Source organism: Quercus robur, chromosome 10 (assembly GCF_932294415.1).
Source record: "Quercus robur chromosome 10, dhQueRobu3.1, whole genome shotgun sequence".
Taxonomy (NCBI): Eukaryota; Viridiplantae; Streptophyta; class Magnoliopsida; order Fagales; family Fagaceae; genus Quercus; species Quercus robur.
The window spans coordinates 37077735-37091377 of record NC_065543.1 but is presented as its reverse complement, the minus strand read 5'-3'; the positions used below and the strand labels follow the sequence as shown (position 1 = coordinate 37091377).

Below are 13643 nucleotides of genomic sequence, written 5' to 3'. Positions count from 1 at the left end.
TTGTGCAACAATTATCACTTAAGCGTTAAGAGCAAAATGAGAAAGGGAGAGCCCTTGGACATACCAAGGGAGGCAAGGCTCGTTGTCACGAGAGAGAGAGAGCTCCTATCCAAGGAGAGATTTCTTTTTTTTAATCTCTAGACTGACCTTTTTGGAATACATTGTACGCTTTTATGAAAATGTGTACAACATTGTACATTTTATGCAAATATGTACAATATTGTATACACTTATTTAGTCTATAATGTAAATCTTAAACGAATAGTGTCATATAATCCAATAATTCTCATAGTTACAAAATAATAAAATTAACACACTTGAATTCTCAATTTATGAAAAGAGGAAGGAAAAATTTTCATTTAAGGAGATCTATCAGCTAAAAATTTAGCTGGATCAAATTTCTCTCAAATTCTTTGAAAATTTTACCACATAGATGCAGTAAAAATATATCATGATTCTTCTCTATAATTTATATATAGTAAAATTTCATGGTTTTTAAAGCATACACATATATAGATCCACTAAAAATGGTCTTTAAAGTATTCTAAGTTCACAATTGAAAATTATACAAAAATCAAGATGAAACATGTTTGTCATATCATCCACCATAGCACATTACCACACAAACACATGTACTCAGTAGAGTACTCAATCAATACAAAAATTATTCATAAAAAAAAAAAAAAAAAAATCAATACAAAAATTACACCTACGAAAACTTTTAAGTGTCCTGCCATGTAATTTACATGAATTGATTTGGTTCATGAACACATCACATGGAGTCAAGCTACAATCGAATCATGATAAATGCATTGTATTAAAAGTCAATAAATTAAGTTGACCAGAATTGCCGTGCATGGATAGAATAGATAGACTTTCCATCTAAACGCAACAGACCTTGTGCGTTTGGCCCCGCGTTTTTGGATTAAAAAGCCATAAAGGATAAAGCCATGCGTTTGGCTCTGCGTTTTTTGAAAACGACAAAAAGTCGTGTTTTTGGAACTCGGTGATGGATAGTTTTAAAAATCGCTGGTTTTTAACGTATAACTTGCGTTTTGGTATCATCTTCTTTAAAAGTATGAAATTCTAAAAATATCCAAGTAACATTCCAATCTCAAGCTAATAGAAGTGTGGGCTAATGCATTTCAGGAGAGTTATCATGCAAAAGAGGAGGTTGACACATTAATGATAGCCTAGGATTATAGAGGAGGTAGACACATTCATGCAATATTTGCTTTTGGGGTTTCTCATATTTACTTTAATTTATTTTCAATCAATAAAATTGTTCCATCAAACAAATTTTTTTTTTTTTTACCACCAATAAAAAAATGTGGGGTACTTTGTTCTTTACTACACAAAAAAAAAAAAAATAATAATAATAATAAAAATTATTACTATTATTATATGCTTTAGAAAATGACAAATCAAGGATGCTATGAGAATGTTGTGAGAATGTTGTGATTATTGTAGCTATTGACTTTCGATAGCCTAACAACACAACTAAGCCCATTTGGAAATTCGCACTAAAACAGCATTTCAAGGATGTTATGATGCTTGATGCTGCAGTTAAATCACTACATTAATCAAGAAAATGAGTAAAAACAAGAAGACTAAAGACACAACAAATACAGAGATGCAGTTAATTATTCTCCACAAAAGATGAAAAAGGTAGCTTGCTGAATCTAACAATCAAAGGATAATGTACTAGTTTTAAAAGATTACTGATCAAGAAGATCTATATAGCAACTATTACAATATTTAAATGTTCCAATGGTAAAACTTCTTGATGGATATGTTATCTAGACTTTTGAACTATGAAATCTAGCACTTGTACATTAATTTAAAAAAAAAAAAAAATCATACACAGGTTGGGAGTTCTGTTTCTAAAAAGTCAATTGACTACCTTAAACATAAGGTGTTAACCTGAGAAAAATTTGAAAGATCGATCTTATGGGGTTGACACTAATGATGTCGTGATGACATGATCTGTTAATTGTGAATCCAGTGCTCACACTGTGGTCATCTTTAAGGCTTTAGCTTTCACACATTTTATAACAACAACAACAACAAAAGTTTATTGATCATTCTGCTGATATGTTATAATCAATGTTATTGAATTATTATTCTTAGTCATATCAGAATTTAAACTAATCGCTATCAATTTGCTCCTTAATATTATAGAATTTAAATTTATCAGAAATCTTAATATATATATAATACTTCAATGAGATTATATCTCAGAAGATAGATTGTATTTTATTTTATTTTTTGGATAGCTAGATTGTATTTGAATGTGTGTGGATTGTGGATTCTTCTATAGCACCTCTCGGATATATTAGCCATGGTTAATATTTTGTGTGGGTACGGTACCCACCCATTGATCTAACCATTTATTTCACTTGTTTTCATCTTGACCGTTTATGTGATTTTAATGAATTACCAGTTACTAGTCAAGCAGGTAACATATAAAATCAAACATAGGAAAAAAAACAGACGTTTCTTTTTTCTTTTTTCTCTCTCACCTCACCGTCTTGCATGCTCTCTCTACTTCTCTACTGCGTTCTTTTAATTTTGCTCCTCCTCATCGTTCTTGGCAGATCTTCACCTCATCTTCATACAAATCTCAGGTAACCATTCTTCATACATTTTCGCTGAATTTATCATCAAGATTTGGGTTTTTGAATGATGGATTTAATTAATGATTTATTTCAATTGAATGTGTGAGTAGGATAGGTTTTTTCTTCATCCCTTCTCCCTTTTCCCTGAATTTATCGTCAAGATTTTGGGCCTATTTGATTTTTTTTTTTTTGGGAGCAGTAATGTTGTGAAATCTGAATTGAAATTTCATAACAGGCAGATTCAAATTGCAAATCAAGCCACTTTCTTCGAATTTTCCCCCAATGGAAACTCCATGTGAAAATTTCCCATTAAAGAATCCCTCAGCAAGTTTGTAATGTGAAACTTTAATTTTTACGTATTTATTTAATATATAGAAAATTTGATTTCATGACATAAATCTTTGCACTCATTTTGGTTTTTCATTTCTGATTGCTAGTGTATCTTTCTTTTTGTTCAATGGCTTTGAAGTTCTAAAATACGTAAATTAGTCAGTATAGTGCGTAGAGGTGGAGGATCCCAGTATATGTCATTCAATGATAAATTGACAAACATAGTAGTTGGATCTCCTTCAGAGATGTAATAAGTCCTTGACTCTTTTAAGCAAAAAGATTATTTGTAAATTAAAAATTGGTTCTTTCTTTAAGCAATTCTTTAAGGTCCCTTGCTAGTATGGTGACTTATGACATTAATGTGATATTCCTTTTATTCGCATTGGCTCTTTGTTATGCTTGCTGAGTTGGGGAATATCTTCCCTTATTTGTATTAGCTTCATCTCTCACTTGCTTTTGTAATTTCTTAGTGAGAAAAAGGAGCTAAGGAGCCTTGCAGCTTTGGGTGTTATTTATGTAGTTAAACGCACATAGCTAGAAGATTGTGATTGTGAAAAGTAAGAGATCCATGTTCTACTTAGATACATAGCCTATGATCTACTTCTTCCAAAAGGTTTGCTTATTTCTATATTAAAAGTCCTGGTTTGTGTGTGAGTGTTTTGAATTTCACTTCCTAGTTCAAGCCAGACTTATATCGTTATGTGGGCTGTTTTTATTTCTTTCATTTGTTTGATTGGTACTTGTCAAACTTTTGAGCATGTTATACATTGTAATCTTAACTTGTAAATTATGATTACATAGATTTTGTTTGCTCCACAAAAGGAGCAATGGTTCAAGCAGCCAACATAAATCAAAGTAAAAACTCCACAGTTCATCCTAGCATGTCATCTAATTAGGTACTGGGGAATAGGAACTCTGGAATTAGATAGCTGTCATTGGAGAAAAACAAAGAAGAGAGGTTAGAAATCAACATGAACTGAGACAATTCTCTTAAAGCAGCTTCAAAATTTTCTGAGCAAAGTCAACTTCCTATTATAAATGGTAAAGGTAATGGTCAATTGATGGATTAAAAAAAGGGTCAAAGAAGACACAACATGATTCAAGTGTTAAAAATGAGAAGCCATCAAGTGTGTTCAAGATGAGAGTATTTTGCTTCTCAAAATCCTTTCCTGAGGATAGGGTAAGTTGTTAAAATTCCTTCAATTTTGCACTAAAAGAATCGTGGCCTTTGTATAATTATCACTATTTAGAAGTTCACTTATGTGCCTCTGGTTGTAAATGTGTATGTTAAATTGTAAATGTAGAGAAATGTACACTAGCTATTTTTAATAATTCTTGAAAATATTATCAATGTCATTTGCAAAAAGAAAATTTGTGCACTGAATAAGACTTGGAATGTGAAACATGAACTTGCAGTCTTGCAAACCTGCCTGAAACTAAAGGTCTTTGGTTGCTATGTTAAGAATTCTATATTTAATGGTATAGAACATATTGCATATATATTAAACAATTTGGTTTGGATTAGGCTTCTGAGTTCTTTCCATTAACTTGAAATCAACCTCTTAATATTTTCATCATAATGTTATATACACATACACACATTGAATCCCCCTAGATTTGGGGCTTTAGTTTGTGTGTATCTTAATTAAAGTTGGCGTTATAAATTATCAAATAAGATTCTACAGATTGGTTTGAACACTGGAAGTAGTTATGGATATGTTGTAAGATTTTAGAAGAAAAAGTATTTGTTGGCTTTGAGAACTTGATTGCTCTTTTTACACTTACTAGCGTGCATTTTTTGGGTTTTGCTAATTGTTTTTGATTCTTAATATTTTTTTTTTTTGGTTGAATATATTTTTTATTATGTTCTTTCATTTTTTTTGGTATGTAGTAATGAATTTGAGACAGGTATTAAATATTCAAATGTGTTTAACTGTTACCTATGATCTTTCTCTCAGTGGGCCGAAATTGTTCAATGGGTAATTTAAGGAGGAGGAAAGGTAGTGGATGATCCTGTGAAACAAAATATGCACTTTACATTTTCTACACATGTAGATGGACAGTGAAGCCAGTCATCAACCAAAGTTAGAAGGTCTAAGGACAAGGTTGACGCCATCCATCGACAAGATATTTGCAGACTTGGTTGTTAAGTATATACAACTTTTGAAAGAGCAAGTTAGTTTTAGTTGTTGAGAAAATGTAGCTATAGTGTATGGATTCTAATGTGATATTATAGAGTTTTTAGCCTAAACAAAGTTATTAGCAAAACTTGATTCTATGGCGAAACTTGATTCAATGGCGAAACTTAATTCATTCATGCTTGGACTTCATTTATATGTTTTTTTTTTTTTTTTTTTTGAGAAAGACTTCATTTGTATGTTAAAAGTTAAAACTATGACATTTTTTGTTGAAACTATTAACTTAAAATTTAACTATTAACTTAAAACTATTAACTGGTATGGTAGTTCATGAACTTCAAATTTAACTTAGGAGTACAGTTATGTGTAAGTTCAAAGTTTTGTAACCTTAAAATGAATCATAACTTGCCCACAATGGATTCCAATGGCATCTTCCACTAATTATGATGCTACAGGGAAGGGGTGGACAGGAGGAAAGAGAAGGTTTGGGCTTTTTAGATACCTAAAATAATTTATGCATTATTTCTTGCAATGCTAGTGGTAATGGATTATTTCTTGGTAACAGTGCCATACTAATGAATGAATGGTGATAACAGATAAAAAGAATCCACTCCTTTCCAAGTATATCACAAATTAAGATAAGTATACCTAAGAAATTCTATAAAGCCCAATAGTATTTTAGAACACATTTCCTAATGTTCCATTAGTTCAATAGAGGAGAATTCCATTGACAAGACAAACTTATCCAAATAAAAGTGGTTTCTTCCATCTATAGCACATCAGAAAATAAAGATTATTATAGAATTTTGTATATTCACACACTACTTTCAGAAAATTGACCTTTTAACAGCCAATTATGTTCAAATTACACATTCCAATATTTTATAGGAACAAATACCAAATGGCTTTAGAATAAAGAGTTTGTATAAATTTTGCGAAACCCAGAGAGAGAGAGAGATATATATAACTACTTTGTGGCACTGATAAGTTTTCAACAACGAAAACATTTCATTGCTATTAGGGCTCTCTCAAACTTAGCTAATGGAGGCTCTGCTGACTCAAATGAGGCTCACACTTATTATTATGGTCGAAATGCTAAACTTTCAAGGACAAAATTATTTTGATAAATTTTTTTAAAAGGACTGGGTTGTTCGTTTTGGGTAAAATTGTCAATTGTGCTTAATTGTTTTTAGCTTTTCTATTGGTAATTTTTGTCATTGTGGAAAATTTTTGGGATGTTTATTTTGTTTTAGATGATTCTAAATGTAATAATAATTTTATGAAACAAAATTGCATAGACACTTTAGTTGAGGTTGTTATACCCATGTCAGGCACAGTCATTTGGGACACTTCTGCACATGTGGATCTAATAAAAATGCCTAAAAAATATAAAACCTGGTGTAGTAGCCTTGATTGATGACTATTTCATACTAGATTTGTAGTTTAAATTCAAGTGTTTACTGAAAATTTTAAAATTGTCAACAATCTTTGGATTGGATTTTTTGCATAACTTGCTAATTGTATAGTCACTCTATTTCCAACCTTGGACACCACAATAAACACACAACTATGACTAAGTTGCAAATGTTGCATAAGAACAATTAGAGAGCACATAAGGTTATACATCTTCGATTTTATAGTATATATAAATAATAAAAATACAAACATCAAGAGAGTGGCCTCAACTATGTTATTTTATAGTGAGGTATGCCCCTGAATGTGATGGAAGCTACCAAGGGAGATACGTAGGAAGTTAATTGGTATATTCAAATATTTGTGGAAGAAACCAAAGTAAATCCAACTAATTTTTTATTTTATTTATTTTATAGATTTTAGATCTAAAATTTTTTAATAACTTTTAAAAAATTACTATTGTGATGAGCGGTTATTAGTAAGTAAAAAAGTTACTTTAGTGGTGGGCCCAAATGTAAAATTATGGTTAGATGTGATATTGGTACTGCCTACTGTGACTATTGAACTATCAATTGTAATTAAGGAAAAAAATAGGGTACCATCGAATATGACAAAAGTACGGTCAAAAGTAATGTTGGTATTGCCCAATGTAATAATGGAACTATCAAATTTGAGAATAAAAAATAGGGTACTACTGAATTTGACAAAAATAGAGTCAGATGCAATGTTGGTATTGTTTAATGTGACAATGGAACCATCAAATTTGAGAAAAAAATAAATAAATAAAGGAACCATTATATGTGACAAAAGAACTGTCAAATTTGATATTGGAACTGCATAATATGATAATGGAACCATCAAATTTGAGAAACAAATAAAGAAACCACTAAATGTAGCAAAATAACTATCAAATGTGATGTTGGAGTTGCACATTGTGAGAATGGAACCGTCAAATATGAGAAACAAATAAGGGAACCACCGAATGTGATAAAAAAATTGTCAAATGTGATGTTGGAATTGTACAATATGAGGATGAAAGCGTCAGATGTGAGAAAAAAAGTAAGCGAATCACCAAATATGAGAAAAGAACTGTCACATGAAATGTTGGAACTGTACAATGTGAGGATGGAACCGTCAAATGCAATAAAAAAAAATAAGGGAACCACCGAATGTGAGAAAAGAACTATCACATGTGATGTTGGAGCTACATAATGTGAGGATGAAATAGTTAAATGTGAAAAAAAAAAGTAAGGGAACCACCCAATGTAACAAAAAAACTGTCACATATGACAAAAATAGAGTAGATGCGATATTGGTACTGCTTAATATGACAATGAAACCATCAAATTTGAGAAAAAAAAATAATAAAGGAACCACTATATGTGATAAAAAAAAAAAACTATCAAATGTGATATTGGAACTGCACAATGCGATGATAGAACCGTCAAATGTGAAAAAAAAAATAAGGGAACCACCAAATAAGCAAGAGAAAGAGATATAAAGGGCTCCTCCCTATGTCGGAGAGGATTAGAACTAACCCATTTATTGTTTGCAAATGATAGTTTGCTGTTTTGTAAAGCAACAACAAATGAATGTGCACAACTTTTGGGAATCCTAGATTGTTATGAGAGAGCTTCAGGACAAAAGGTGAACAAAAACAAAACAACTATCTTTTTTAGCGAATCCACCACAGAAGATATCAAACAGGAGATAAAAACTGCATTGGGGATCCAAGAGCTTGTACATTATGAACAATACCTTGTCTTACCATCTTTGGTAGGCAAAAGAAAGAAAAGAGAGCTTCAGTTTTATAAAAGAAAAAGTTTGGAGGAAGTTGTAGGGTTGGGAAGGTAAATTACTTTCACAAGCCGGGTGTGAAGTTTTGATCAAGGCAGTGATCCAAGCAATCCCAACCTTCACTATGGGATGCTTTAAAATTCCCTTGGGTGTATGCCATGATATAGAAGCCATGATAAAGAAGTTTTGGTGGAGACAAAGAGGAGATAGGAGGAAGGTACATTGAGTAAAATGGAAGGAGTTGACAAAATCAAAAATGGAGGGTGGAATGGGCTTTAGGGACCTAGCCTTGTTCAATGACTCACTTTTGGCTAAGCAAGCATTGCGACTTTTGAAAAATCAAAATTCTTTGTTTTACAAAGTCTTTTAAGGCACGTTTTTCCCAAATTATACTATCATGGAAGCCAAAAAAAATAGAGGAGGGTCGTATGCTTGGACTAGCATCCTACATGGGAGAGATGCATTGTAGAGAGGATGTAGATGGAGGATTAGGAATGGGAAATCAGTAAGCATATGGGAAGATTTCTGGCTGCCAAGGTAGCAAGCGCCGCAGGTCCAATCTCCTTATATTGAGTCACTAACCGATGCAAAGGTGGAAATGCTAATAGATGAAGAGACAAGGCAGTGGAATCATGAGGTAATCGATTGAATCTTTACCCAAGAAGAAGCAGACTTGATCAAACATTTACCTCTCGCAAGGGTGGTGAGTGAAGACAGCTTGTTTTGGCCATTCGCACAGAATGGAATATACAATTGCAAGTTGGGTTACCGATCTCAAAAGCAAAGGAGGATCATAGAGGTACTGAAGCTACTGTGGAATAAGAAAAAGCACTCTGGAAGGCCATTTGGGCCCTGCAAACACCAAACAAAATGAAAAACCATATATGGAGTGCATGCCGAAATTCCTTACCAACAAAGGAAAATCTAGTGTGCCGAACCATCATCGCAAGTCCAATCTGTGACCGATGCAAGCTGGAACCAGAAAACAACTCTACATGCACTCTGGACATGTAAGGAACTGGATGTGGTTTGGGAAGATGTATCGGCATGGGCTTGTAGAGAAATCACCAGCTTCACGAACTTCAAGGAGTTGCTTTTGTGGCTCATTAAACACCATCAAAATCTGGAGTTGTTCCCTGCCACGGCATGGTTAATATGGTCACACAGAAATCGGGTCCGACTCAACCAACCGAGCTGTAGTCCACACCAGATAGCACCCTTGGCGAAAGAACTTCTAGAGGAGTTCAATGCAGTCCAGTCACGAGGGTGTGCAGACCTGTACCACACGGACTCGGTGGTGTGCACCACCACTGGATATGGTCAAGGTGAATTTCAACGCCGCAATTTTCACGAAGGAACGTAAGTCCAGAATCGGGGTGGTTACCTCAGCTGCATAGCCCGTTGGAGATTGAAGCAGGAGTAGCATCCCTAGCTTTACAGCTTGCTACAGAACTGGGATTCAATCGGATTGTTCTTGAAGGTGACTCAAAAGTGCTTATGCACGCCCTGGCTGATGATTCACCCTTCTTATCCACGGTTGGTTCACTGATTGATGATGTTAGATTCAAATTACATTACAAAATTACATTACTCTCATGTTAGAGGGGAGGTAATATGATCGCTCATAGTTTACCTCGTTACGCTTTAACTATTTCAAAATTTGTTGTGTGATGAAGGATATTTCACCACCGTTTCTTTCGATTGTATTGTTAGACATTGCTGGTTTACCTTAAATAAAGTTCGTTGGCTTGACCCTCAAAAAAAGGTTAAAATTTAAAGCTAGACATAAACATATTATATGGTGGAATACTTTTATTTGGATCAATGCGATTTCATTTTGTTTTCGATCTGATGCAGTCCAAAAATAATTTACAGGAGGGCAGAGAACTAGTAGTACTTGTTATCTCCGAAAGGCCCAAATTTGGGTTGGGCTTGAGGACCAGATATCATGTATTGGGCACAGGCAAGTGGGCTTATCCCTACTTTTTTTTCTCTTTGTTTTTTGAGAATCGAGTGTACTGAAACAAACTTTTTTCTTTGCTTTTGATTTGCCGCAGCACATGAAAGAAGGTGCAAAAAGTTATGTTAGGTGTAAGTCGGCATAAGCCTTTTGGACTGTGTTAATGACACTATTTTTTTGTCTCCGTTTTTAGGAAATGATGGAAAAAAAATTTATTTCAAGAAATCTCACTGTCTACCATGAGAAAGAAAATTGAGGGTAACCTTCCAACCGAATAGCTTCTTTCTCACCTGGCTTACAAGATCTCAAAATATAAGAACATGAAACTTCTATAAAAGATGGGACATGATAACTTCTTTGCCGCACAATCAATGAGTACAAATCCAAATTTGTTTCAGCTACCAATTAGCCGACTTTGACGGTCTAATAATTGAGTGCATTTTTTTTTTTTTTTTTTTTTTTTTTTTTTTTTTTTTAAATCTGAATAAAAACTTTATTGAACGAAAGAGGAAAACAGAGGAGAGCTCAAATGTTGAGCTTGCTCCAACAAAATTATGCTCCCATTTCTTCTTCTCTTCAATACTAGCCATGTGTCATAACAAGAATTAAACAAAACGTAGAACGTTAAACTAGAAAATAAAGCATATGAAGTAAGTACTCATTATTTTGTAAGTAAACTTTAGCACTAAAATGATGAGATTCGAATTAATCACTAATATTTCATCATATATGTGATCAATAATCTTAATCATTAATGTAACCCAAAGGCAAAAATCTCGTATAGATATGTGTCAATGAGTAAAACCATAAAAAAATGCTACTATGATTACATAATTTATATTCACTCTAATTTTTTGATGTCAGCTAATTGTTTGATCAATTCATCCAAATCTTTGTCGGAGCTTCCTCCCTTGACCGCGCTCAAGGCTGCATCACTCAACTCTTTGGCTCGAACATTTTGGGGCTTACTTTTGTCGAGTGAGACTACCAATAATCGAGCCAACTCATTAGAGTCAGGAATATTTTCAGTGCCCTCACCAGCTCTAATTGCCACGCCTAATTGGTCGACCAATAACAAGGCATTCGTAAACTGCTCTGCACCCATTGGCCATGTCAACATCACAACTCCTGAGATAAGCCCTTCCAACACCGAGTTCCACCCACAATGAGTCAAGAATGAACCTACAGCTCGATGCCTTAGTATAGCCACTTGTGGGGCCCACCCCTTGATCACTAATCCCCTATCGCCCACACGGTCTTTGAACCCATCAAGAATTGAACCTTGATCATTAGGCACACTTGCGCATAAAATAAAATGGACCCTACTACACTCCAATGCTGTTGCAAGAACGTTTAATTGCTTACTTGTCAACCCAGCACGACTTCCAAAGCAGACGTAAACAACAGAGTTGTCAAGACGAGCATCCAGCCAAGTCATAAGCTCGTGACATGGCACAGAGCTGGCCCCACCTCTAGTAGCCGATCCAATCAAATCACCTTCAAGTGGCAATACAGGTCCTACCGCCCACACTCGATTGTGCCCAACCTCTCTCTTCAAATGGTCAAAGTACACACTCTCCAAACTGGCGAACGAGTTAAACACAATTCCCCAACTCTCGAAATTAGCCAGCATGCTGTTTCTGTGAAATTCCCAATCTGGGTCAGCTTCAAGATCGTTTCTATAATGTGGAGGGATCTGCCACCAAGGGTACGTCGGGGAATTCGGGACCTCTGGTATTGAAATAAGAAAATTGATATCCTTACCGGGATCATTGTTTTTGGGTGGGTCACGGGTCATAGAAAAAGCTACAGACATCCCAAAAGCACCGGAGGGCGAGAAGCAGAGACGTGGCACTTTAAGCTCACAGGCAAGGTAGTGGGTCCAGCCGAGGAAAAAATCAGATATGATAGCCACAGGTGGTAAAGGTTGAGACTGGAACCATTGGAGTAGGATAGGATAGTGAAGGTCACGCAAGGCGCGCACGTCAGCGGTGAGTCTCGTATGTGGAGTGATAGCTGGGGCCGGGAGAACCAAGTGTTTGAGAGAAGATGGGTGGGTGGAGAGGTATGGTTCAAGTAAATGGACGTTGTTGGGGGTGACCAAAACGGTGACGTTTAGGCCGCGGGTGAGTAACAGGTGGGTGAGGTCTAGGAGGGGGATGATGTGGCCTGCGGTTGGGTAAGGATAAGCAACGATGTGGAGGTTGGTCTTGGACTTGGTGGTGGACATGGCTTTTTTCTGTAAAGATTAAAGAAGCTTTGTTGTGCGGTGAGGTTTGGCAACTATTTGCTGGTGGGTTTTAGGTCTTCAACTTCAATGGTGATGAAATTTGGGAATGGGAAATAGCTGTTGCTTAGTTTGAACATAAATATATTCAAATAGCTGCCTTTGCTGACTTTTATTATTTTGATATATATATATATATATATATATTTTTATACGAGGCAAAATGTAAAGAGAAGATGTTCCTCCAAAAAAGAAAAATGAAAAAGACGGGACATGATAAAGTTTGGCATGGAGTTGAGAATCCCATTGTTTTAACTTTGAAAAAGTCTTGTGCCACCAAAAAAAAAAAAGTCATAACTCGTTCATGTGGAATTTTTTTTTTTGGTACTAGATGGACTCTTTAACTTTTAAGGCTCCTTTCTTTAGTTCTAAGTCATGCATGACGTACGTGTATATAGCAAAGCAATGTTACATTGGTGGGGAGTGGGGACTTGTGGACAAGGAAAATCATCCCTGTTCTAGTCAAAGCATTTACATTAATAATGTCAAATTTTTACTTTTAAATACCATAAAAAGTCATTTTATCAGTTTTAAGTTGCCATTTCATAACTATCAACATGATTCTATTTTATTTATTTATTTTTTTTATAGCTATTTCATTTAAATATTTTTTTTTTATTATTCTTTCATAGTCACTTTCTCAGATACTTTGGACCTGTTTGGTAAGCATACTCAAACACATGTTTTCAGTTTTTAAACAACATTACACATATTTCTATATACTTTTTCACTCATACCATATATAAAAAAAATACAAACAACATTACCCAAACTCCTCTACCAAACAGGCCTAAAGCCTTTGCCACCACCACACCAACCAGCTATACATCTCTTGCCAGCCACCGCATGTAATCTTTTTCGATTAAATTTTTGATCTTGTTCATTTTCATTTTCTTCTCAGCAACATAATCAAGCTAGAGACTAACCCAAAAGAAATAATCACTTAACTTCCTCACAAATCATATTCATACAACAGATCTAGATCCCATAATTTCCATTTTCACAAGGGTCATGAACCTAGCTTTCAAGAGCAAAACCAAAACCAAAAAAATTAAAAGAGAAGACTACCCTTTTCTTCTCCTACTTTTGTTACATTTTTA

At 34.5% G+C, this 13643-nt stretch overlaps 2 protein-coding genes and 1 long non-coding RNA gene across 4 annotated transcripts in view; 1 reads left to right on the top strand and 2 right to left on the bottom strand.

Moving 5' to 3' along the window:
- LOC126703611 (flavonol 3-O-glucosyltransferase UGT89B1-like) overlaps positions 1-12529 on the bottom strand; it is a 40647-nt gene extending 28118 nt beyond the window's left edge. Inside the window, exon 1 of the mRNA XM_050402634.1 lies at positions 12460-12529. Coding sequence (XP_050258591.1) covers positions 12460-12486 — 27 coding nt within the window. The 5' untranslated portion in view covers positions 12487-12529. The remainder of the gene's footprint in view (positions 1-12459) is intronic.
- LOC126703613 (uncharacterized) lies at positions 2362-5265 on the top strand. 2 transcript variants are annotated; one of them, XR_007648140.1, is made up of 3 exons: positions 2375-2627; positions 3419-3561; positions 4907-5265. It is a non-coding gene; the product is annotated as an uncharacterized LOC126703613 (long non-coding RNA). The 2 variants fall into 2 exon arrangements; XR_007648139.1 differs by lacking the exon at positions 3419-3561 and having other exon boundaries at positions 2362-2627.
- LOC126703612 (flavonol 3-O-glucosyltransferase UGT89B1-like) lies at positions 10987-12486 on the bottom strand. Its single transcript, XM_050402635.1, has one exon. It carries the CDS (start codon positions 12484-12486, stop codon positions 11098-11100), a length of 1389 nt encoding a protein of 462 aa, XP_050258592.1. The 3' UTR covers positions 10987-11097.
- Positions 12530-13643: the final 1114 nt, after the last annotated feature.